Genomic DNA, 25,112 nt, shown 5'->3' with positions numbered 1-25,112 from the left:
GACGATGTCTCAAGGCTCCTCTTTTTTTCTCCCAGTGAGCACAAAAACTCTCCGATGAAAACGCAGCAGGTCTGGGCTGGAGACAAAAGGCAGCTTGCAGGCAAATTGAGGTCAGTAGTCAGGGCTGACCAGGACGGGAAGCGAGAAAGACTGGCCTCTAGGCCTTTTCTCCAAATGCACGCACGCAGACCCTCATCTCCGTCCCAGAGAGAGAGAGAACTCCGCAGTCTCACCTCTCCCCTTGTGAGAAGAGTCAGCAACCCCCCTCCCCAAAAACTCCTCCCCCCTTCCCCCAGCCTCTGATGGGCCATCTGTTAGGAATGTGGTTCAGCCAGCTAAGTTCTTTTGTGAAGCTAATTGCACCCCCTTTCCATTCAAACTCTGTCTTTCCTACAGTGGGGGCAGGGGGAAGAAAAATTCCCCCCCTCGGATTTCTAACCTATAACAACAGAGCTTCAGATCCAATGAACTGAAGGCATGAGACGCGTGCACAGACTGAGTTATCCAATCACCTTGTTGTAAGCATGTACCCGGAACAAACTAAACTGTATAAAAGTTAACTCATTTAAATAATAAATTGAACATCGCTGATCATATTGATCGTCTGCGTGTGTTCCGGAACTCCTGCCGTCCATTATGTGCTCAGCAACAGGATCAATTAAATATGGCACTGATGGAGCTGTTGCAGGAGCTGCAAGATAATCGGTTACAGATTTCTGCTGAAAAAGTCCAGACGTGCTCACCATGGAAATATTCAGGCTGGATATTATCCAAGCAGTCTGTCATGCCACAGCCATTAACTTTAAAGCCAGTGGTAAAAGCACCAAATGATTTACAGAAACTGTTGGGTGCGATTAATTGGGTTTGTCCGCTTCTAGGCATCACTACATAGCAGCTGAAGAGTCTATTTGATTTATTACAGAGCGATAAAGATCTGACATGGCCGCACACCTTAACAAAGGAAGCGGAGGAAGCAATAGTCCTTGTTAGTCAGCAAATTGCTTTGCATAAATGTAGCAGGGAGAAATGCTGAAACTGAAATCAGTACACCGTTGAAAGTTCAACAAAACAATATTTATTACAAAGAAGTGGCCAACAAAACAAGAAGCTGAGAGACGAGAAAGAGAAGGGAAACAAGCCCCCAGGACAACCCGCCATTCACTCACGTGTTACCTACGAGGTTGTCTTACAGACCTCAGAATGCTTAGAATTCCCCATAGCAGAAGGTGCATCCTTGGAGCATTGGCAGGCTCACAAGATAGAGGGCGTCCACACAAAGGCAACATTGTCCTCCGTGTGAAGCTTGAATTTGCTCCCAGCAAGAGCTATCTGCTTTTTATACAATTAACCTCTGACATCTACCTGGGCAGGTGTGGTCAGCACCGCTCAGCTAGAGGCCTTCAATCCCTCCCCATGCTATGTAAGTAGGTGCCCCTTCTGCACATGCGTGCTGCACCTCAGGGCGTCTTTTCTAAATGAGTCTGCGGGCTTACTTCATCATCCTCCTCTTCACTTTCCCTTTCAAATGTCCTTGGAGGGCCGTCAGCCAATAGCCAGTCACCAGTTAATTTCAGTTTATACAAGATGCTTCCTTCAAGGACGAAGGTCTCGTTTATCAGTGCTTGTTTCCACATAACTTGGCAGAAAAAGAACAGACTCCCACAGGTGCAGGAGTTATGTGCAGAATTAATTAAGCGAGGGAGATATCGATGCCAGCAGCTCACAAGGTATGATCCTTCTTGTCTGCATTTGCCTTTCAATGGTCAAAGATTACGAATATCTATTGCAAAACACAGAATGCTTTCAAATTGCTTGTTGATTTAGTGGGAAACATTTCCTTTTCTTTGCCAGCAGATAAATTGTTGCACGGGCTGGCACAGTTGCCTTTAAACCTGAATGTCATTTTATCACCTGTCCCTATCCCGGGTGCAAGAAATGCATTTATAGACGGATCTGGGAATATAAAAAAGGCCATTGTAGCATGACAAGAGAAAGGGATATGGAAACATGCTTACACCCGAGAAAATAGTTCAACACAGCAGTGCAAGCTTCGCGCAGTAGTCCTTACCTTTTTTCTCTTTGAAACTGAGGCAATTAATGTTATCGCTGATTCTCAGTATGTGGTGGGTGTTGTACAAAGAATTCATTCAGCTCTGCTGAAGGAAATAAGTCAGAAAACTCTCTTTGAATTGTTTGTCCAGCTCAAGGCCCTTTTAGAAAAACGTATGGCCCCATTTTTCATCTTGCACATTCATAGCCACACTTCTCTTCCTGGCCCTATTACTGATGGCAATGCAGTTGCCGATCAATTTACGGCGGCAACTTCACAGTTTGATTATACAAGGGCTTTGCATTCCTTTTTCCATCAAAATGCTTACGCAAACAGTTCAGCCTTACAGTCACTCAGGCTAAGGATATCATACGAACTTGTCCAGAATGTTAGGAAGTACAGTCTCCTATCCCTCTGCAGGGGGTTAATTCTCGGGGATTACAGGCCAATGATTTGTGGCAGTCAGATGTTACACATATTGCAGCATTTGCACGGCTTTGCTTTGTCCATGTCACAGTTGATACATTCTCAGGCTTTCTGTGCGCATCTGCTCATGCGGGAGAGAAAAGCAGTGATGTGCATCGACATTGGACTCGGTGCTTTGCAACGATGGGGCTGCCCCAGCAAATTAAGACAGATAATGGTCCCGGCTATTCGCCTGCCAGCATGCAGAATTTTTCACAACAGTGGGGGTTTTGTCATCTCTTTGGCATTCCACATAACCCACAAGGGCAAGTTATTGTCGAACGGCACCACTCAGTGTTAAAGGCCATGCTTTTAAAACAAAAATGGAGGAATATGACACCCCAGGAACAACTAGATAAAGCTGTATTTACTCTCAATTTTTTGAATTTGGATCACTTTAATTGTAGTAGAGCAAGCTGTCATTACAGGACCACTGCCTCATTACATGAACAAAAGCCCAAAGCATTATACAGGGATCCACAGGGGTATGCTCAATGGCAGGGTTCTGTTGAGTTGTTAGGATGGGAGAGGGGGTATGCATGTGTTTTACCACCTGCAGGACCCCGTTGGCTTCCAGCACGTCTGGCAAAACCCTATCATGAGTGGAACCAACACAACATGCAGTCCGATTCCGCAAATGAAGAAGCTGACCCTCAAGAATCCTAGAAAGAGACCGAGGAATGCTGAGTGGCACAAGCCCTGCCTGGACATCATGGGGGGAAGCTTGAAAAGATTGCAAGATGATGAAGGGTGTTGGAGATACATCTAATCCTCAAAACATCTTCCTAGCCCATCTGGCCATAGTGGCCAGCAACAGTACGGTAAAAGGGGTATTTCATGGTGTGATGTGGGTCTCCTTGCTCAATCTACCTAGGCTCATGTTTATTGGGCTCATATACTTGACCCTCCAATGTTAAGGTTGGCGACATGGTGAAATGCAGAAAGGCCACGCCACTCTCTAACAATGATACTAATTGGATTGGAGGTGTTTGGCTGCCATCTTGTGGTTTTTTGGAGGAAAACAAAGACTGGATTAAAACTAACGAAAGCCAAACCTTTTTTACACATCTTCCACCCGTATGTCTCACCAACTGATCAGTTAAGGGCTATTTACTATTTGAAGAAAAATTCCACTTACACTATTGGCAGAAGGAAGATAGAGGACACACTAGCAGGAATTCAACCTTTTTCTCTGTTGCTGGATTTGATCATGTCCTGATTGACAAAGAAGAAGGGAATAGTCACCCTCTCAACTACCCATTTGCAAAATTTCACAAAGCACTACATCAGATACACTTGCTATGCAGTGGATCCCATGTAGACTAACAAGTCCAGGGATAGTAAACACTGGATTACGTGGGGTAAAGATGATGGACTGGGGACCCAGGAGTCATTTGATCACCAACCCATCACATCCTGTAAACTTTGCACAACCTACAAAAGAGACTCTTATACGGACAAAGGGGGGCCTCTCAGGACCAGTACCGCAAGCAACATATAAAAACAGTTCTGGCTGTAGGGTAAGCAAACTATGGAGGGATGCAGTGCCATTCCTAATTAGACAAATAGCACATGGACGCTATTCTAGAAATAATTCCTTGTATCAACTAACTCTCACTAACTGTCGTAATGACTCAGTCACGGTGTTTTCCTCTCATCCATGTGTCTTTTTAGCTGGATCTGATGTTAGGATTAGTGTGACTAATATTACCTTTAACATTATTGTAGATAATCCCAACAACTATTTTAGTTGTTGTATTACAAATCAGAATCTATCTACTGTCAATTTTTCAGTAATAATTCCTATGTGCAGAAGGGCTGAATTATGGCTCCCAGTGAACCTAACCAGAAGCTAGGAGGATGATGCAGCATACAGTAAATTGGCAAAACTGTTAACCCAGTCAAGAAATCAAAGGAAAAGGTTCATCGAATGGCTAATTGCTTTCATCATCTCTGCCATCATCATAGCAGCTACCGCAGCCATGGCTACTGCTGCACTGGCTTATTCAGTACAAACTGCACATACAGTGGCCAGTGTGTTGGGTAATATGTCATCATCAATGGCTATGCAAACAAATATAGACCATCAAATATTAGCCAGGTTGGAAGCAGTAAAAGCAGGCTTAACATGGATCAGGGACAGACAGGATGCTATGAATAATAGGATGGCTTTAAAATGGGAGTATCAGCATAAATGATTATGTTTCACTCCATTAATATGGAATGACAGCCATTGTGACTGGGCACAAGTTCAAAAACATTTGCAGGGCACTTTCGCCACAAACATCAATGATGAAGTTCAAGATTTGGCTAAAGCGATAAAGTCACAGATGTCTGAAACTCTATCTTTAGGCGAACAAAGTGTCTGGTGGGAGTTGTCTGATAATGTTCAATGGTTAAATCCCAAACATTGGTTTGAAGGACTTAATTTAAGGATCTGGATATTTGTAGCAGTAGCAGTTTTTTTAACAATCAGTCTGTTTTTAATATTTCAAGTCCTCTGGAAGCATATTAGACAAACCCAAAGACAAGAAGCCTGCATCCTGGCCCTCTTTGCTGTGAACTCTGCGTCAAAACAAAAAAGGGGGAGATGTGGGAACAAGCTGAGTCACTCTGCACCTGAATTTAGTTAATCAAAAGGGAGGATCGACCTGGGCTAAGTGCTTTGAGAGAGAGAATGTTATGTCTCAAAGTGGAAAACCACTTTAACCAACCTGCATGGTAAGCATGTGTTTTTCTCTTGTGGCTGAACACAGACACCACTTGATGCAAGTGTGAATGTGTGGGATCAGGGCACTGGTTTGGGACGACCTTGGGAATTCTGGATACTGAAAAGAAAAACACCAGGCACTGTTTACGAGAGAATACGAATGAAAGGGAAACACCAAAAACTGTTGGTGGACAAGTCCCAAAATTGAACTGTGTGTCTGCAGCCTCATTTTCTCCTTCAGCGCTGTAGTGGGAATGTTGATATTTTTTTGGTCTGTGTTTGGCCCCAACCACCTGTAGTAGTTTATGTTCTCCCTGCCAACTTCACTGATAAAACAGTGAATTCGTCCTTGGAGGGAGAACTTCTGTATAAACCATTTTAATTGGTGTTCTACTATTGGTTCATTGTCTGCCAAGGGCATTTGAAGGAGAAATTGAAGAGGAGGGGAGGAAGGCTCGACCCCCGACTCAATTAGAAAAGACCCCCAAAGCATACCGTGCGTGCGTTAGGGGATTTCCAAAGTTCTCATGCATGCGCTGAAGGGATGAACTTACATAACCAAGAGGGTGGGATTGGGAACCTCTGGTGGGGCGGTACTGGCCACACCTTCCCGGGCAGAGGTGCTCAATGGATTGTATAAAAGCAGACAGGTTTTCCGTGTGTGGGGGCTTGCTCTACACGAAGGATCAAGTTGACTTTAGCAGGGACTCTGCTATCGTGGGAGCCTGCTAACCCTCCGGAAAACGCAGCTGCTGCAGAGGATTTTATAGTATCTGGAGTGGGTAAGATCATCCCATAAGTGGCACCTAAGTGAGTAGGGTATCGTGTTTCCTCTTTGGTTTTCTCTTTCTCCCAGGTGCCCGTTTATTTCAGCCACTTCTTCGTAATAAATATCTGTTTTATTGAGCTTTCAACGGTGTCTTGGTTTGCAAGCTTCAGCATGTTCTGAACCCTTCCTAATACAAGCGCCCATACCTCTCCAGCTCTCTTGGAACCCCTTTAGGCACTGGAAGGGACTCTAAGGTCTCCCTGAAGCCTTCTCTTCTCTGGGCTGAACACCCTTAGCTCTCCTAGTCTGTCTCCAGAGCAGAGGTGCTCCAGCCCTTTGAGCATCTCTGTGGCCTGTCTGGACTTGCTCCCACAGCTCCACATCCTGATGTTGAGACTCCAAAGTTGGAGGCAGCACTGCAGCTGGGGTCTCACCCAGCAAAGCAGAGGGGCAGAATCCCTCCGCTCACCTGCTGCCCACTTTGTAGGATGAGCCCAGAACACAGGGGGTTTCTATTTGCTGGTGCACGTGGCCAGGTGCTTTTCATTCACCAACACCCCCAAGTCCTTCTCTTCAGGGCTGCTCTTAATGCATTTTCTGCCCAAACTGTGCTTGAGATTGCCCTGACCCAGGTCCAGGACCTTGCACTTGGCCTCATACCAACAGAATCACACTATGACTTTGGTGATGGTCTCTGGGCCTATAGCAATGACTCCAGCCCATTGAAACTTCAAGCTCCTCTTGCTGCCTCATGCCTTCTCAAGTCCCCCATGCTCCCCTTGATACCATCTCATCATCCTTGTATTGGGTTGATGTGGTTTGAGACCCCAAACCAATTTTTCAAACCCCCACAAATTTGCTAAAATGTTGAGAAAAGTTTTCAGACAGGCAACAGACTCACCATGGGAAAATTATATCAAAATTTATTGCTAACAGAATAGAAACTATAAAGTAATATATACGACAATCCTAACTAATTCTCCTATGATAAAACAACGTATTTACAAACGTCACCCCTTCTTCCCCCATAAAGTCCAGGAGGAGAAGTCTCTCCTTCACTCTCAGGGCCACAGCTCCAAATTAATTCTGCGGCACTTGGAAGTGGCTATTCTCTTATCTTAAGGCAGCAGCTCTGATTCGTTGTAGATGGAAAATTTCTTTCTCTCTCCATCGAGGTGCGGAGAGTCTCTCTCACCCCCCCACTGGCCACTCGGTTTCAACCAAGGGTTCACCCATGGGCTGCAAGCAGGGACAAACTCACCTCACATGGTCGACACCACGGGTTACAGGGGTTAAAGTTCTGAGTCTCTTCCTTGTTCCATGGAAGTCTCTTTCCTTGGGGACCAAGCTCTCGGGGGACCTCTCTAAGAGGTCCACCCCTTCCCGAGGCCAAGAGGTTCTGGAGTTTTTGGGTCAGTCCCACCCCAGAAACATTCCAGCTTGCCTTTCTCTCTGGTGCTGCTTCGAGTCTGCTGCCTGAGCTCTGCTGCCTCTGCTGCTTCTGCTTCAGACACTGCTTCACTCCATGGCGTGGTTGCCACAGGATCCAGCCAGCCGATCACCACCCCTCCCCCCGTGGTGAGGGGAGGCGGTGAGGCCAGCCGGAGAATTCCTGGGAAGTTTCTCTCTTTCACTTTCTAGCTGCTGCATGTCTTAGCTAGGGGCTTAGCTCGGCTTCAGTGCTGTGCTTGCCCCAGGCCAAAGCCAGGAGGGGGAAAGCCCTGTGGCCCCTTTGCTGTCTCTACCCCATGGCTTCTCTAATGCCAACTGCGCCAACAAGCTTCTTTTCCAATGTGTGAGAATATGTCATTTCCACAGAGGCGTACCAAGCTTCCCATTGGCTCTACACTGGAATTCCACCCCTGGAACTAGCCATCTTCCAGCTCCGGGGGGGGTAATGGGCTCTCAAACCGTGACATGGGTTTACATGACCAGGTTTGGGTAGCAGGGGGCTGCAGGGGTGTTTCTTGCTAGAAGACACCAGAAGTTGCCCTCATGTCATGCAGAGCCAGCTTCAGGTGGCTCCAAGATAGAGCTGCTGCTGGCCAAGGCTGAGTCAGCCAGTGATGCTGGTCGTGTCTGCAAGAATGGATTTAAAAAGGGGTAAAAACTGCTGTGGAACAGCAGTTGGGAGGGAGGGACGAGAAGATGAGAGAGCAACAGCCCTCCAGGCACCAAGGCCAGGGAAGAAGGAGGGGTAGGAGGTACTCCAGGTACTGAAACAGCCTGGTGAGGCAGGAGCAATCCTGCCATGGTGAGGCAGAATTTTGCCCCGTAGCCCATGGAGGTCAGTGGAGGAGCAGATACCCACCTGCAGCCCCATGTGAAGGACCTCACACCACAGTAGGTAGGGATGCCCTGAAAGAAGCTGCAGCCTGTTATGAGCCCACACTGGAGTAGGTTCCCGGCAGGGGCTACGCTCTGTGGAGAGGAATCCATGCAGGAGCAGGACTTGACAGGAGCTGTCACCTGTGGGGGACCCACACTGGAGCAGTGTGTCCCTGAAGGACTGCAACCCACGGAAAGGGACCCACAATAGAGCAGTCCTTGAAGAACTGCAGCCTATGGGAAGGACCCACATGGGAGAAGTTTAGTGCAGGACTGCCTCCCATGGAAGCAGCCTCATGCTGGTGCAGGGAAACAGTGTGAGGAGGAAGGACCAGATGAGACGAAGTGTTATGAGCTGACACCAATCCACATTTACCATCTCCTGCAGTGCTTAGGGGGAGGAGGTACAAGGACCAGGAGTGAAGTTGAGCCTGGGAAGAAGGGAGGGGTGGGGGAAAGGTGGTTTTAGGTTTGTTCTTATTTCTCATTTTCCTACTCTGTTTAATTGGTAATAAGTTAAATCAATTTCCTCAATTTGAGTCTGTTCTGACTGTGACAGTAATTGGTGAGTGATCTTCTGACCAATGGGATTTTCATCTGTCATAAGTTTACTTGTTCTAAAAATCCAAGCAGGAATTTTTCTTTCTCTTGTCCCGCTGTAAAAGAAAAATGCTGAACGAGGGAGGGGGAGGGAGTGATTCACATACACAAAAGAACTAACTGGCAGGACTGCATTCCAAGCTGATGCCCCTCTCTAGGGCTGGGGGGGGGGGGGTGATAAATTTTTTTTTCTTTCCCTCCTCTGCTTGGAAACAGGGACATGGGACTTTTGTCTTAACTTAGGCAAACTGTGTATTGAAAAGGTCTGGGGCCATTTTGCTTTCGGCCTGGTCACCTGGCTGTTTTCTGGCCTCGGCTTGCCTGCACTCTGCTCTGCCCCCAGCCCAGACCTGCTCGGACTTCGTTGGAGAGGTTTGGTTCACCTGCAGAGGAACTTTTTGGGTCGGGGGTCGCCCTTTTCCCTCCTCTGCTCCCCTATTTTGGCAGTGGTTTGTGCCCATTGACGAAGGGGAGGGGGAATGCTGGCCACAGCCAGCCGCAGACAGCATGAGTTTTCGTGGGAAGAACCTGCCCTGCTTTCCCCTTTTCCCCTTCCCCTCCTTGGTGTCAGGGGAAAATCTCCATTGTCAGCTTCTCCCGTGCTCCGGGGCCCCTGCTGCCAACACAGTTGCAGGCTCTGCTCCTCCAGTGACCCAACAGCGCCCCCGCCCACTGTGACTGGAATTGCGCCGAAGGACAGGAAGTATTGAACTGTTTCCTTTTTTTTTTTTTTTGAAGGGGACTTTTGGGTACAGGATTATTGTTTAGTGGCTTTTGAGTTCTTTTGTTGTTCTACCAATACACATATATCCTTTAATAAAGAGCTGTTATTCTTTCTTTCTCCATACTTCCTCAATTGGAGCCTCTTAATTTCGGATTTACAATTGCTGAGAGAGAGGAGTTTGGTCTACCTCATAACTCATCCTCCTTAGCAAAACACTTCAGTCTCATTAAACTGAGATCATCATATTTTCTCCCCCTGTCAAAGAGGGGGAGTGATGGAGTGGTGTGGTGGGCAACTGACTAGCCAAGATCAAACCACCACAGTTCTCTAAACCACTTCATCACCATCTCCACCTTCCACACATCCCCAGCCACTCATGACCTCTCCATGTCCCTTGAGTCCACTGTCAGTGAAGAGTCTACCAACACTGCAACATTTATTATTGTACTTTATTTCCCCTGCTCTCAAGGCATGCCAATGGCACAGGCTACCCCGCAACATCCAGTGGCCTGGCCAATCTACTTACAAAGCTCTCCTACCAGGGCTGGACAGTCTGAAATTGCTTGTGACAGGCCTGTGGCAAGTCCATGATGAGTCCACAACAGGTCCATGGTGGGTTTCTGGTGGGCCCATGGTGGTCCCTTGGCACAGCTGCCAGTGACCCTCTCTGGGGACATCCTCACTTTCTGCCCACATGGTCCTTCAATGTCCCCACCACTTTCTGTGCCTGCTTCAGGACCTCCTCTTCATCCACGCTGGGGAAGGCCTCACTGGGGGTCATGGGGAAAGGGTGGTAATTCGGGTACTGTGTGGCCTTTCCATCCATGCCCTGTTTACACAACCACTGTATGTCCAGTACCAGGCCCCTCAGTTCTGGCTCTTGCGTCTCCAGCCATTTGGCAAGGCCCATCAGCCCCCCCAGGCCCTCAAAGGCTTCACCACGGCAAAGTACAGCAGCCACCAGTGCCTTCTCCAGGGCCTGGTGCACTTTGAAGAGGACCCAGTTGGGGCAGCAGCGCCGAATGTCATTGTGGGCTGCCTGCAGGTCACTCGTGGCCTGACACAGCCACCGTAAGGCCTCGGGGATGGACGGAGTCAGGGCCGTGGTCTCCTCAGTGCTCAGCCTGGAGCCACAACCTTTCTGTCCCCAGTGGTTCTGGGCAGTGCTCACAGGTTCGTACTGGACACAGAGCTCCTGCAACACCTTTGGCCACCTGACACCATGCAGTGGCCTCAAGGCTGCAAGGCCGGGATCCACATCGCCACTCACCATCCATGGCTTCCCCTCTGCCACAGCCTCCTCCTGCAGCCTCTTCTCCAGCTCTGGTGCAGCACCCACCAGTGCCACATTGTTCTCCTCCAGAACAAAGGCCACATCCTGCGGCTCCTGGCAGACCAGCATTTCACGCAGCACGGACAAGGCAGGTGCCTCCAGCTGTCCACCCAGCATGTTATTGATCTCCTGTGCTAGTGTCTCCAGGACCCTCAGCTGGTACCGGTTCAGCACCATCTCTGCATGCCGGATGTAGAGGAGCCGCTGGGCACCACCTGACAGGCACACGTGGATGACCTGTGACTGGGAGCTGCCCTCCACCTTTGTCCCACTGTGGAGCAGCACAGTGCAGATGTTCTCACAGCACTGCACTTTCAGCTGCTCCACTGCAAAGCCACCATCCCCGTCCACTCCCATCACAGCCTTGTGGCTCTGCCACTGGAGCAGGGACTCCAGCCCCAATCTAAACCATGGTGATACCAGGAGAGTCTGCAGACGCCTCTGCCCAGGGCAGTGAGAGCCATAGCGACATGGCCATGGACTGCCCTCCTCCAGCTGCTGCTCTGTCACCTCTGAGAGTGCCTGTGGCCGCAGGTGCAGTGGTAGCATTTGCAGCAGCCACCTGGCATTACATCCTGTCACTGGCAGGTCAGCCATGAACAAAACGGTCTTCTTCAAGGCCCGAGCAGTCTCTGAGGGGAGGCAGTCATTGAAGCACAGCCTGTGGGATGGCTCTAGGCAGTCAGCAGTGCTCAGCAGGTACAGCTCAGCCACAGCAGAACAATCAGGGGGCTCTGGTGCCTCCCGCAGTAGCTGGAAGAAGTGCCGTGTGGCCAGCAGGACCACCTTCTTCTGAACACTAGTGAGGGTCCCACTGACATGGCTCTCCTGGTAGATTTGGGCCAGGACATGGCTGTAGTGAGTCAGTGTGGGGAGTGTCACTACCCCAAGGTGTTGCAGGAGGTCTCCAAAGACAGCCACGTGTGGGTCAGGCTTGAGGAGATAGGGGTAAAAGTCAGCCTCATCTGGGAGCGATGTCACCACTTGCCGTGGCCTGGCCATGTCCCCTGACTTGGCCAGCACCACAGGCAGCTCAGCAAGGTGCTCTGCATCCACCTCCTTCAGACGAGTCTGCAAGAAGCTGTACATGTTCTGGAGCACTTTGGCCCGTGTGATCACCTGTCCTGGCCTCTGGCAGGTTGCCCTGCACACATGCTCCAGGTTGGCCACCACCAGGGCAGTGGGTACCTCTACAAGGACTCCCATGGCCTTCAGGAACTTCTTCTTGAGTTCAAGGGACTTTGGCAGAATGGTGGCTGATGTCCACAGCAGCTCAGCCACATTTTGGCAGTGGTAAATGCTGCCTTTCAGGGCCACAGCCTTATTGCAGGTTGCAAAAGGGGGGTGGAGGCTCCTCAAGCTTTGGGGGATGGCCAGTGGAGGTAGGAAGTGGATTGAGGCAATTTGCCCTGGGAAACCCGCTGACTCAGTATTTTCCAACAGGGTTTCAAGCTGCTTGAGCATCTCCTGCTGTCGCTCCAGCAGGTTTCCAGTGTGGCAGGTAGCCTGAGCGGCTTCATGCTCTATCTCCCGGGCTAGTGCCACAAAATCCTCTACAGAGAGACTGGTGCGGACACCTGCCTCTAACAGAAACTCTTCAACTGCCAAATTCATCCCTAGCTCCTTAAAGAAAGATTCAGGCACAAAGCGGTTTTGGAGCCGCAGAGTGCGGAAGGAGGGCACATTGATGTAAAAGTAGGAGGCTAAGCGCAGTGTACCACGGGCATCGGGTATAAAGGGCACATTCTGAAATGCTGCCACAACATCCTTCCTGGTCTGACTATTACAGATGGGTTGCAGGACAAAGAACAACCGTACAGCTTCCATAAGGTCTTGCTGTGTGAGCTGGGACAGCCGGGGTAGCACCACGGTGATGAAGAGCTTTTGGTCATCAGTGTCCTCCCATTTCAAATCCTTGGCCAGCCGCTTGTGGATTGGATCTGATGTGAGCAGCACTGTGTCTTTGTCCAGGTTGTACAGGGCTTGGGCACCCAGGGGCACTTCCAGGTACTGTCTGTGGAGCAACAGTACCTTGCGGTAGGGAGCCGCAGCAACATAGCCCCCACCAAATTTCCGGAAGAGAGGCAGGAGCCGGAGCTGCTCCAGTGCATATGAATCCAGCTTTCCCTGCACAAAGCACAGCAGAGTAGTCACATGCTCCTCCTTTAAGTCCCCCCAGCAAAGATCAGCTCTAGCATCTGCCAGGTGGGCCACTACAGTCCTGGGCTCTGTGACCTGCAGTGTCCTTGGCTTCAGGCAGAGGTGGGCAAAATGAAAGGGCAGCAGGGACCACTGGAGCATAGGGATGCCCAGTTTGTGCAGCACCTTTTCCACTTCTGAGTGACAGTTAAAAAGAACTCTGGAGAGGGAGGATAGTGGCACTAGGTGCTTCGAGTCTGTCTTATTCCCCTGAATAGGCAGCACTGCCATGTCCTGGAGATGATCCACGAATGACTTCATGTTCGCCTCCAACTCCACTGAGGCCTTTCCCCGTGTGTGGACAACACTGTCAAAGAAGGTCCACAGTCCCTTGAGCCACTTCTCCCCCTCTGTGGTCCACTTCAGCTGACCCAGTGCCTCCTGGATGAGTGGTGTGGCTTCTGGGAGGCCAAGCTCCTTCACAAAGCAAGGTGGGATCCAATCAGGAACACACATTTGGGCAAAGCGGTGCTTGTGGTGGGGGAAGAGATGGGCAAAGGTGTTCTTGAAGACTGGATGATGGATGCTGAAAGTATTCAGATAACCATCTTGTGTGGCTAGCAAGGGCAAGCCTTCCAGTTCTTCCTTGTCCACATCCTTGGGAGTACCTTGGGAGTACCTGCTCCATCCTGCTAAGTACTTCAGCAGGATGGAGCAGCTCTTTGGGGTCCCAAGGGATGTCTCAGCCAGCTTGCAAGGCACAGGCAGAGCTAGGGCCTTGAGGAAGCGCTGGAGAGAGGCTGGGCTTAAGGCAGCAGCGTTCACCTGGGCTTCAATGAACTGCTCATGGATCTGCCGCAGGTGGGTGAATGCTGGAACCAGTTTCATGTTCAGGTGCTGCAGCACCTTCTGAACATCTGGGTCTGGCGTCACCTCAAGAAAGTATGGCTCTGTTAGCACATCCTCTCCACCTGGAGATGCCCAGGTTATTGTCACCATGCTGCCAGGTGACTTCTCGTGGTACACAGGCATCAGGGGCAGGCGTGCATGACTCAGGTGCTTATAGACCTCCCTCACCATGTCCTGAAAGATAGGGAGCACTCTTGTCATAACAGGGAAAAACTGGAGGAAGTGTAAGTCCAGGTGCTGCTGGCAGAGATTCAGGGACTTGTACCGGAGCTCTTCTGGCCCCAAGGCTTTCCACTGCCTGGTGAGAAAGTCACAGTATAGTGGAACCACCAAGTGCCGGAGCAAGAAGTCATTCCAGGCTGCCTCTGTGCAGCCTTTGTCCCAGCGAAGACTGCGCCTGGCTGCATCCACAGAGAAGTTGGCATTGATGTGCACAGGCAGCCCAGTGTTCAACGGCAGTGGGAGGGTGCAGAAAGCTTTGCCTCTGACTGTGTTCAATGGCTCCAGGCAGGCAGCCACAGCCCCATAGGGCAGACACTCAAGCATCGGAGACTCCTCAGCCCCCTCCTGCACCCCAATTTGGGAGATCACCCTCCACACAGTTCTGGTCTTGGCCTTGCTGTTTTTGACTTTCATGATATAGGAGACAGAGGTGGGGCCATTCCCATCCATGGCTTGGCTTAATCTTGCTTGAAAACCCCGTCTCAGCTCTGCATCACCATCTGTGAGCTCTGTTGTCACCCGCAGCCTCTCCACCAACTGTTTCCCATCTGGGGGGATCTCAGAGAAGACCACAGTGTGGATATGTCGGAGGAAGAGCACCAAATCCTCACCTTCCTCAGCCAGTGTTTCCTCTATGTCCACAAGGTCTTGGTCTCGCACGACCATGTCAGACACCCTGGAGTTGGGAGCCTCAGCTGCAGTGCGGAGCGGCAGCCGGAAAAGGACACCCTGACTCAGGTTGAAGAGGGAGGGTAGGAAGGTGTCATAAACATCTGGAAAATTCTTCTTGAATTCAGGGTTGACAGCGAACATCCCACCAGGCTTCTCAGTTGTGGCTATGGGCACGTAGTAGAGATGGGGATCAGAGACACACAGGGCACTGTCTCCAGTCAGGAAGGCTGGGCAGTCAGTAAAGTGGAAGACAGTGCTGAAGCCAAGGCCATATTTGCCTGTGACATCCTGCCGGCCTTGCTTGCCACCCACCCCCAGATGCTGAATGCCTTCAATGTCCTGCTGCTGGAAGGGCCTGTCATTGTAGATGCAGAGGGCAGGGCCCTGCAGGACGTTCCATTTCTCACTGAAAGTGGCTTTCACTGGGTGCTGCCGGCGGTCCCACACAAAGTGCACAAGCCCCGCACCAGCATCATCCGCATTCTGGAGCACCTCTTTCACCATATCAGAAGCCGATGCTGGGTATTCCTTTAAGATGTTCTTCAGACGTGTTGGCAAGTCTTCACGGGCACCAAATGGCTGTGCCCAGAGGATCAGGTCATCAGTGATGAGTTGACTCCTCTCCAGTGCTCGGTGAAGTGTGGTAGGCACCCCACAGCGCAGAGCTGCAGCTCGGGACAGCTGTTTATGGCACAGGAGGACATCTCTGTCCAATTGCATCCATGGTGTATCGTTGAAGTGAAGCTTGTCCTGTGGACGCAAAATGCCCTCCTCATCAGGCAGAAAGAGTCGCTGGGTCTGGTAGGCATCTGGCTTGTTGCCATCTTCCATCAAGCCACAAGACACCAGCCGCAAGGCCAGAGCCAGCTCCGGGGCAGGCAGCGGCTTTCCAGCATGTGTCTCTGCCAGGGTGCAGAGCACTCGGGCATAATCATCCCAGGTGAAGGTGTGGCGCAGCCCCACACACTCCCAGAGTTGGCCATAGGGCTCGTATTGCTTTTGGAGCTGATGAAGGTATGGGACAGCGTCAAATGACAGTGTCTCAGCCACAGCTGTGACTGGCACAAAATGGGAGCCCACCAAGATGAAGGGTTCCCCTTGGGCCACTGCAGAAGCCACCTCATCCCAGCTGGAGTGACCTTTCTGGAGCAGCATGTTCAGGTGCTTGTAGCAGCAGTTGGTGCTGTCCTGCAGGTTCTCCAAAGGGAGAGAGTTGGAGCTACAGCTCAGTGCCTGCAGCTGCTTAAGGACTGTAGCTGATGGTATCTGCCGGTCCAGTCCCAAGAAGGATATAACCTCCCTGGGGAGGCTGAAGTTTTCCCCCAGTACTTTAGGAGCCAAGATAGGGTGGATGAGTCCCACTAGTGGGGCATGGAGGTGATCGTAGAGCTGGGCAGCTGGCAACAGCACATGTTCACCAGAGGGCAGTGTACCAGGGAGGAAGGGCACAGTCTGGAAAGCGACCTGCAGGGTATTGTTCACTCTCTCCTTCACTGCATCCTGAAGCAGCTCAAGGATGCAGGCAGCCCTCTGGCAGCCTTGAGCACGATTCTTGGTCCAGACAAGCTGCACGGTCTTTGCCCGCTCCAGCAGCTCTGGCAGGGCCATTGTGTTCTTCACCATGCCCAGCCTCTCCAGTCGGTTTAGTCTCTCTGGGGAAAGGAAGGCATTCCAAGTGGGGAAGCACCCATCCTTAGGGTCATATAAAGGGGCAGCACGGCCTCTGGGATGCACCAAGCGATTGATGAGCTGCAGGTGGCCATGAGGGGTGGCAGGAATGCAGGGCACTGTCTGCAGCACTTTGTCCACATCATCATGGGCCATATCCAGTGCATGGAGAAGCAGTGGGTTCCGGTCAACAGCAGAGAGCTTTTCCAAGTTGGGAAGCACGAGATCACAGTAAAAGCGGGGCCAGTCATAGGTACCAGCATCCACTGCCTTCCCAAGGCCCTTCTGCACATGCTCTGGCAAGGCCACAGCTAACAGGGGATGGGGCACAGTGGTGGCAAAGACACGCTTTGCCACATCACCCAGCATGGGGTGTCTGTCCACATCCTGGTGTAAGAAACAGGCATCCTGCAGCGAGCACCATGAGCGGCCATCAGAAAAGAGCCTGGGGCCATTCCTGGCTGCCACAGCATGGTAGAAACCAGTCACGGCCTCTGTAAAGGGGTAACGGGCAATGTTAAAGTCTGGCCAGAAGAGATGATACTCATAGTTCTTCAACTCACCTGCCTCATGCATGGCACGGAGGTGGTCTAGTGCCTGGAGCCAGGCAATCGGCACAGCATTGCGGAGCAGCACCCGGTTCCACTTACCCCGCTCCGCGGTGTCCCACAGCCCCTTGCGGTTTGAGAGGATGCTGAAGGCCCCATGTACATGGATTGGTAGCCCTGAGATGACTGGCATAGGAAGGTGGCAGAAGACTTGCCCCTTCTCGCCATCCAGACGCGGCACCCACTTGCCATCTTCAGTAAGGGCAAGGGGAAGGCCCACACCAGCCATGGGAGGTGGAGGACGGAGTCCTGCCTGTGTGTCCTGGTGAAACAATTCCAGCAGTTCCCCATCACCCTGACACACCAAAACCAAGTAGTGCCGTATGGTCTTGGATTCCTCCTCGCAGGCTGAGAGCTGCTCAATGGCTGCCCAGCTTGGGGGTTCCCCAGGGGCCCCCAAGTCTTGGATCTCCTTTCGCCGCAGCGTGACCAGAGGTATGGTATTCTCTGCAGAGGTGGCCATGTCTGGCAGCATCTCCAAGGACAGCTCCCTCACCTTCTTCAGGAAGAGCAGCAGGAGCCAGTTAGAGCCAAGGAAACCAGTGCCAAGGGACTGGATGCGCTCTGTACCAAAGGCCTCTGAGCAAATCTGCGATGTAATGGCTTCCTCCTCAGTGCGAAAAGGCAGGCGGAAAAGGCTCCCTAGAAAGGGTCCTGGCTCAGGCAGGCAGCACCCAAAGATACCATGGTAGGGCTGGAACTGCTCAGCAAAGACACGGAGGATGCGTGGTCGGCTGGAGAAGTCCAGGCGGATGCCAGGGCAGCCGGCCCTGGGGATGTGTTTGCCCAGATGGGTGCCATTGGGATCAAAGATGAGCAGTGTTTCCCCACTCAGCACTGCCGGCACATCTGTGATACGGTAGACAGAGCTGAAGCCCAGCCCAAAGCGCCCAATCCGGCCTGCCTGCCCCTCCTTTGTAGCAGCCCCAATCCGCGTGATGTTACGGAGGTCATCCTCTGTGAACAGGGCATTGTTGTAGGCCCAGAGGGCTGGGCCGTGGCAGGCAACCATGCCTGGGTCTAGCAGCCCAGAGGGAGCCTTTCTGCAGCACCGGAGGTCCAGGAGGAAGCGGCACACAGTAGCTCCGGCATCCTCTGCATTCTGGACCATCTCTGTGAAGAGGTCGCTCTCTTCGCCGTAATCCCGGAGGATGTTGCGGAGGCGTAAAGTGATGGGCTCCGAGGGGCCACAGGCTGTGAATGGCTCTGGCCCCAGCACCCGCATACTGAGCAGCTCTGCACCAAGGAATATGGCTGTGCTGGATGGTACTGCCTCATGCACCACCTCCTGAACATCCTCCTCATCCTCCAGCTCCACGTCCAGGTACACGGTAGAGGCAGCTGGGCAAAGGGCAAAGCCTAAGCCCTCCGGAATCCTCACAGGAACTGGCACGGTGCCCTCGCCCTGGTGCCCCCGACTCTTCAGCCACTCCAGGACAGCTAAAACCACCTGCAACTCTGTGGCAGTGCCCGCTCTGGAGCTGCGCGTGTTTATGTCCTGCCCCAGGCAGCGCAGAGCTGACACTGCCCTCTCCTCACTCACCCCCACCGCCACCCCCCAAGCCCTGAAGAGGCAGCTGTAGGGCAGGAAGTCAGGGGGCACCCGGGGCACCAGCATCCCCAGCTCCAGCTCCTCAGGATAGCCCAGCACAGCATCATGTGGCAGGACAAATCCAGACCCAGTCCACACCACAGCATCATCCGGGGCGGTCCTAAAGACCTCCAGGTTTTCTTGCATGTGCCAGTAAATGGGCTGGAGAGCGGAACCCACCTTATCCATGTTCCCATGCCCTGCCAGCTTTCTCAGCTGCTCCCACACTCTCTCTGGTGGTGGAGTCTGGCTCAGCCCCAGCTCTTTCTCTGCCTCTGGCACAAAGGCACCAGTCAGGGGCATGGCAAGCCCCACCAGGCACTGGTACTGAGTGGATCGCAGCTCCCTGGGCGGCAGGAAAGGCTGCCCAGGCATTCCAGTGCACTTGGAGCAAGGCACCCACGGCAGGGCCTGAAGCCTCTGGAGCTCTGCAGCACTGAAGCCAGCCAGTGCCTTGGGGAGATTGCAGACCTTGATCAGTGCCTCAGCCCTGTCCAGAGCCACTGCGTCACCCTGACTCACTTTTGCTGCAGCTGAGAGGATGTCTGAAGGCAGCAGGCACCCCTCACCGTGCCGCAAGCCCAGGGCCCTCAAGGCACGGAGGACAGACAGACTGTGGAAGGCAGCAGGAGGAAAGCGCTCAGGTCCCAGCAGTGCCTGCAAAGTGCTGTCGCAGGGGTCGTAGAGGTCTCGCGGGCAGGCAGGGCCATTGGGGGTCTCCAGGAAGGCCAGCTCACTGCAGGCTTGCCGGAGCAGGGGGCTCTGTGCAAAGGCAACCTCTCCGTGCTGCAGCACCCACAGTAGCAGAGCCTGTGTCTCAGCCGCCCGCCCCTCATAGGTGCCTTGGGCCACAGCTTTGATGGCCTTCAGCATAACGTGGGCTGCACTGATGAGGGGCCTCTGGAGCCTCCCAAGGAGCTGCCGGTCAGCTTCATCTCGGCACTGCAACATGGCCTCCGGCAGAAGCACATCTCTGGGCAGCTCCAGCTCTGGCTCCAGCACCGGGGTGGCATCAGCTGGTACCAACCCCGTGGGCTGCGGGGTGGCCAAGCAGGGCAGTGGCATAAAGAGGGGCAGAGCAGCCAAGGTGGCCCTGTCCTGCTCTGTCAGGGATGGGACATCTGCCAGGTAGAGCCGGAGGGTGACCACATCCACATCAGGCAGCGAGGCCATGCGAGAGGCCACTGCTACAACCCCCTGCCTGCCCAGGGCTCGCAAGGCATTGAGGGGGGATGGAGGTAGGACGTAGCGGGACAGGGAGCGGTGCCACATGCCCGGTGGCACCACTGGGCAACCCAGGACCTCCAGTACAGAGGCCACAGCAGGTGGCAGGTGCTGGTCCTCCCATGCCTGGAAGATGAGACTGGACTCAGGTATAAGCAGAGTCAGACAGATACTGGGGGCATCCAGTGGGGACAGGGATATGAGAGGAAGCCCCTCCAGCGGGCCCAGGTCTTCCACGTGGTGGGCCAGGAATTGCCACAGGGCTGGGAACCAGGAGGCTGGGGGCTGGGGAGGTCCTTGGGCCGGGCACCAGGTCACTGGGGTTGAAGACTGGGATGTCCAGGTGGGGGGCAGAGCCAAGCGCAGGGTCTGTACAGTCACAGCTGGGTCCAGCAGAACCAGGTTGGGGAAGAGACCTGTGTGCAAGAGGCAGAGGCTGGACTAGAAGCACATGGGACCTGGGACCTGACAGGGGGACCCAGGATGTGGGGGAAAGAGCCTGAGATCTGTAGGGGATGGGTGGCCCCCCATACTGGAGATGGGAGGACCTGGGTTCTGGAGGGATAGTGGATACCCTGAATCAGAGGACAGTAAAACCCCAGACTGGTGGAGATAGAGGAGATCTGAGAGGGAAAAGAGGTGTTAGGGGGACCAGTATTAGGGGGCACTGGTCTTCAGATGAGAAACACAAAGAGACCCAGAATCCAAGGGAGCACAGGGGGGACAGGGGAATGTGGGAAGAACAGCAAGGACAGTGGAGTCCCCAGAGACACAGGGAGGTACTGGGAAATACTGGGGCTGCAGAGGAGCCCCAGGCTATACGAGGGGCTGGTGGTGTTGGTGTTTAGATGGCAACCAGGGGACCAGAAGATAGTCCAGGGACCCCCCCTCTCTTACCTGTCTTGGCAATGCCTCGCAGGAGGCTGTCCAAGCCCAGCTCCAGGTCTGAAGGCAGGAAGGACCCCATCAGGCCAGGCAGGAGCTCCCTGCGGGGACAAAGAGTGGTGCTGGGGGGACTAGAGGGGTAATGGGGGCAGGTAGCTTCCTGGACACCTGCTTCAGCTCCCACTTGGTGACACCAGGTGAGAGGAGGGCAGTGAGGATCCCAAATGTCCAGGTTCAGCTGTGATCCCCCTTTCCAGCTCAAGAGTGGGAGCTGCATCTCTGGGCAACTGGTCCTCCTGTCCACTCCACAGGGAATGGGGCTGCCAGGGGCTGCGGGCTCACCTGGGGCAGTCGGATGTGTCCACATAGACAATGGCTGACGCAGTTCCAAAGGCCACGAAGGTTCCATCAGCGCGAGGCAGGAGGGGGAGACCCCGGAGCTCAGCATGGCACCCATCCCCGGCCACGTAACGCAGCAGGGAGAGACGGTCGGCAGCTGGGAGGTCGATGGTCCCATGGCGCCGCAGCACCTCCCGCATGTGTCCTGCTGTGGCCTCCCGCACGCCCTTCGGCATCCCCAAAGCCAGCGCCCTCCACACGTGGGCCGGGACCTCAGCCAATGGCTCCCCAGCTGCCACCAGCAAGGCCCGGACTGCCTTCTGTGCAGCCACGTCTCCCAGAGCCTCCGGCAGCAGCACGGCCTCAGGCGCTCGCAGATGCCCTGCCACCCCCTCTGCAGCTGGCACCAGGAGAGGGGCAGCTGCCAGTTCCTGGCAGACGCGGGTCACCAGGCTGCAGATCCGGCCAGAGCTTGGCATGCACTCGGGGTCTGGCCAGATGCTGTAGACATCTGCACCGGGCAGAGCCATGGCCACAGCGGCCAAGTGGCTGTAGACCCGGGGCAGGAGGTCAAGCAGCAACAGGGCATTCCAGCAGGCATCTTCCTCACCCTTCTCACCCTGCTCAGGCCAGCGGAGGTGGCGGCGGTCATCAGAGAGGGCAAAGGGAGCACTGACATGGACGGGCAGCCCCGTGGCCGTCTCGTCAGTGGCTGGCAGGGGCAGGAAGCAGCAGAGCCGCCCTTGGCAGGGCCCGTGGAGTGGGTGTGCCAGGCTCAGCTCTGGGCAGCACCCTAGCCCTGTGCCCAGTGCCATGATCGGCCCCTCTGTGGCCCTGCCTGTGGCTACCAGCCACTCGCTCATGTCACCCACCCCATTCCTATGCAGGGCCACCAGGCACCATGCCAGACTCAGCCCCTCATCCCCTGATGGCACTGGGACAGGGAGAGGCTGAGGGGATGCCACAAGAGTCCCCATGAGTGTCTGGACCCCATCAGGGGCCACACGGTGCAGGGCCACACGGCGGACATGGCGGAGGAAGAGGAGGGCAAGAGGGCCCTCAGTGAGGAAGGTCTGGAGGAGGCTGCGAATGCGCTCAGAATCGGAGACCCCTGCAGCGATTTCTGAGGGTTGCCGGCGAAGGGGAAAGCGGAAGAGGGTGCCCCGGGCAGAGGCACGGTGTTGTCCCACAGCTTCCAGTCCAGCCCAGAAGGGCTCGAAAAGGCCGGGAAAGTCCTGGGCTGCAGAGATGTCCCAGCGCTTGCCAGCACCTGGCAGCACCTGGCATTCGGGGTCCAGCACCCCCAAGTATGGGGGGCTCAAGACACCTGGCAGGTCTGGAGACATGGGAACCATGAGGCCTTCACAGGGATGACATGGACACCACTGCCTCCCCAGATCATCCTAACCCATCAGTACCCCAAATGCCCATCTAATACTCTCAAGTTCATCTCCACAGTGCTTCCCATGATCCAAAGCCTAATCCCAATTCATCAGCCCTCCCTCCATTTGCCACTGTTGCTCTGCCCTCCACTGCCACCTAGCCTCCCTTCAGCCTCCTGGTGCTTCAGGTTTCCTCACTTCACACTGCCCTCCATTTTGCATACCTCACTGCCCCCCACTTCTCCCCCGCTCCTATAGTTCAGAGCCTCCAGTAAAACCCATGTCCCCAGTTCAATTGCAGTTGAGGTTTCCAGTGCTACTCACCGGTGAGGTGGTAGACAGAAGTGAAGCCCAAGCCGAAGCGCCCCACAGTGTGGGGATCCTCCCGCTTGTGCGACACCCCTGGGCGCTGAATCCCTGTCCAGTCCTGAGGTGACATCACAGCATCATTGTAGGCCAGGAGAGCTGGGCCTGGTGACCAGGACTGTGAGTTAGGGGAGAACTGGGACATGTAGGGGTCTCTGTGACTCAGACTCAGTGTTCCCACAATCTCAGTCCCACGAAACGCTCCTCAGTACCACTGAGTCCTCCCAGTACCCTCAGTGACCTCAGAACATCCCAAAACACCTCATGAGCTCCAGTTCCCCCAGTTCCCTGATTATTCTTCAACTCTTCACCAGTATCACCCAGTCCGTCCCAGTGCCACCCCAGTGCTTCATGCGGTCTCTCCCAGTGCCCATACCACCTCTCACCCTGGGTGCCCTCCAGTCCCCCTCTGGTGATGTTGAATTCCCGCTCATCGGACACAAACACGACCTCTTTAGCGCCAGCATCATCCGCATTCTGCACCAGCTCCTGGAATTAACAATGAGTGCCTGGTCACCTGGGCTGTCCCAGGCCCATGAGAAAAGCACCGATCCTCTCTAGCTGGGAACCCCCCCACTGCCTGGGTTGGTCTGCCCAGCTGGGCAGGAGAGTCTGGATAGGTGGATTCCTTGGGAGTCTCACCTTGAGGATCTGCCCCCCATCTGGGTACTTCTGCAGGATGCTGTGCAGGTAATCAAGGAAGATGGGTGCCCGCTGGCAGAAAGTCTCCCTGTAAAGCAGAGAGAAGGGGAAAGAGTGTGGAGGAGGGTGCGTAACCAAGACCCTATGTCCTCCTTGAATCCCCCAGATGTCCCCTTCCTTGGAGTCAAGGACCCCATCTTTTCCCTGAGCTCCGGGTCTCACCAACAGCCCCCCGCGACCCCTGCAACGCTCCAGCCACCCCTTGTTCCCCCACAACCACCCAGTGAAACCCCAGTGACAAGCCCCAGACCCACTCACGCCTTTGGCTGCCTGAGGGCCATGAGGGACGCCCGGTGCCGCTGCTGTACATCCACTGTCCCGGTGCCGCTGCCCAGTGCCACTGCCTGGTGCCAGTCCCCGGTGCCGCTGCCGTATATCCACTGTCCCGGTGCCGCTGCCTGGTGCCAGTGCCCCGCGCCGCTGCCGTATATCCACTGTGCCGGTCCGCCTCTCGCTTCCTGGCACTGGCCCCGCCTCCCGGCTCAACAGTTTCGATTCCCCGCTGCACACACAGCCGGGGACGGAAGGAATGGGAGGAGCTGAGGACATGGAGGGCACTGATAAAGATATCTCTAGGGGCATTGGCACTGGGGAATGAAAGATGTGGGCTGTCCCTGTCCTGCAGAGTTCCTGAGCCTGGGGCGGTCAGGGACAGAGGGCCTGATGAGGGCCTGAGGGCCAGCAAGGATCCAAGTTGTGGACTCAGCTGGGCACAGAACTGGTTCTGTCGCCATCCACGGGGGTTTCTAAGGGTGAGATAGGACCAGGACATGTGTCCAGGTGAGAACTGAAGGACAATACATATGTTAAGGGTGTGGAGGAACCAAGACGTACCTGAGGGCCACATATGGGAGCCAGACATTCATCCAGGAAGATATAGGAAGAGGCTGTGTGATTGTGGAGGGCAACTATCTCAGACCAGGGTCTCACAGACCCTCTCCATCCATCCATCCATCCATCCATTCATCTGTCACTTACCGTGCCACTACAGGGTGTTGGCTGCTCCAGCAGGGCAGCACACCAGTGAGTGTCCACAGGTTTCTTGGGGGACATCAGTGTTCAGGACAAGGCTGGAAGGGAGAGGGACCCCAGGCTATTTGGACTGCAGACCACAGGCTGTATGAAGACCATAAAGACATGGAAACCACTTGGTATGTGTGAAAAAGTAACCTGTAGGACATGCTGCTTTAGGGGGAGTGTAGGACAGATTTCAGGGGGATATCTCTCAAAGGAAACCTCCTCAGCTCTTCCTTCTGTCCCCTTACTCCTGACCACAGTGGTGTGAAGTGAAGTGCTTCATGGTAGTAGGACTCGGACAATACATTGTTCATTAAAGCCTTTTATATTTAAGCTCAAATGTGCCTCAAGGGGAACAATAAGGGGCACATCCTGCTCAGCGGGATGAGGCTGTTGGTGCTGTTTGTGT

At 53.8% G+C, this 25,112-nt stretch overlaps 1 protein-coding gene across 1 annotated transcript; it reads right to left on the bottom strand.

Moving 5' to 3' along the window:
* Positions 1-9,833: 9,833 nt before the first annotated feature.
* On the bottom strand, positions 9,834-24,723 carry LOC113978028 (sacsin-like). Its single transcript, XM_027704654.1, has 9 exons — positions 24,665-24,723; positions 24,026-24,188; positions 23,945-23,984; positions 23,627-23,714; positions 23,371-23,473; positions 22,943-23,089; positions 21,240-22,572; positions 20,910-20,998; positions 9,834-20,428 (listed from the first exon to the last, which is right to left on the bottom strand). The coding sequence occupies exons 3-9, from the start codon at positions 23,965-23,967 to the stop codon at positions 10,326-10,328; spliced, it is 11,886 nt and encodes a 3,961-aa protein (XP_027560455.1). The 5' UTR covers positions 23,968-23,984; positions 24,026-24,188; positions 24,665-24,723; the 3' UTR covers positions 9,834-10,325.
* Between the last annotated feature and the right edge of the window lie 389 nt (positions 24,724-25,112).

The sequence above is a fragment of the Neopelma chrysocephalum genome, unplaced genomic scaffold (genome assembly GCF_003984885.1).
Source record: "Neopelma chrysocephalum unplaced genomic scaffold, ASM398488v2 Primary Assembly neopelma1_286, whole genome shotgun sequence".
Taxonomy (NCBI): Eukaryota; Metazoa; Chordata; class Aves; order Passeriformes; family Pipridae; genus Neopelma; species Neopelma chrysocephalum.
Note: the sequence above shows the minus strand (reverse complement) of the source record. Positions and strands in the feature narration are given on the sequence as shown.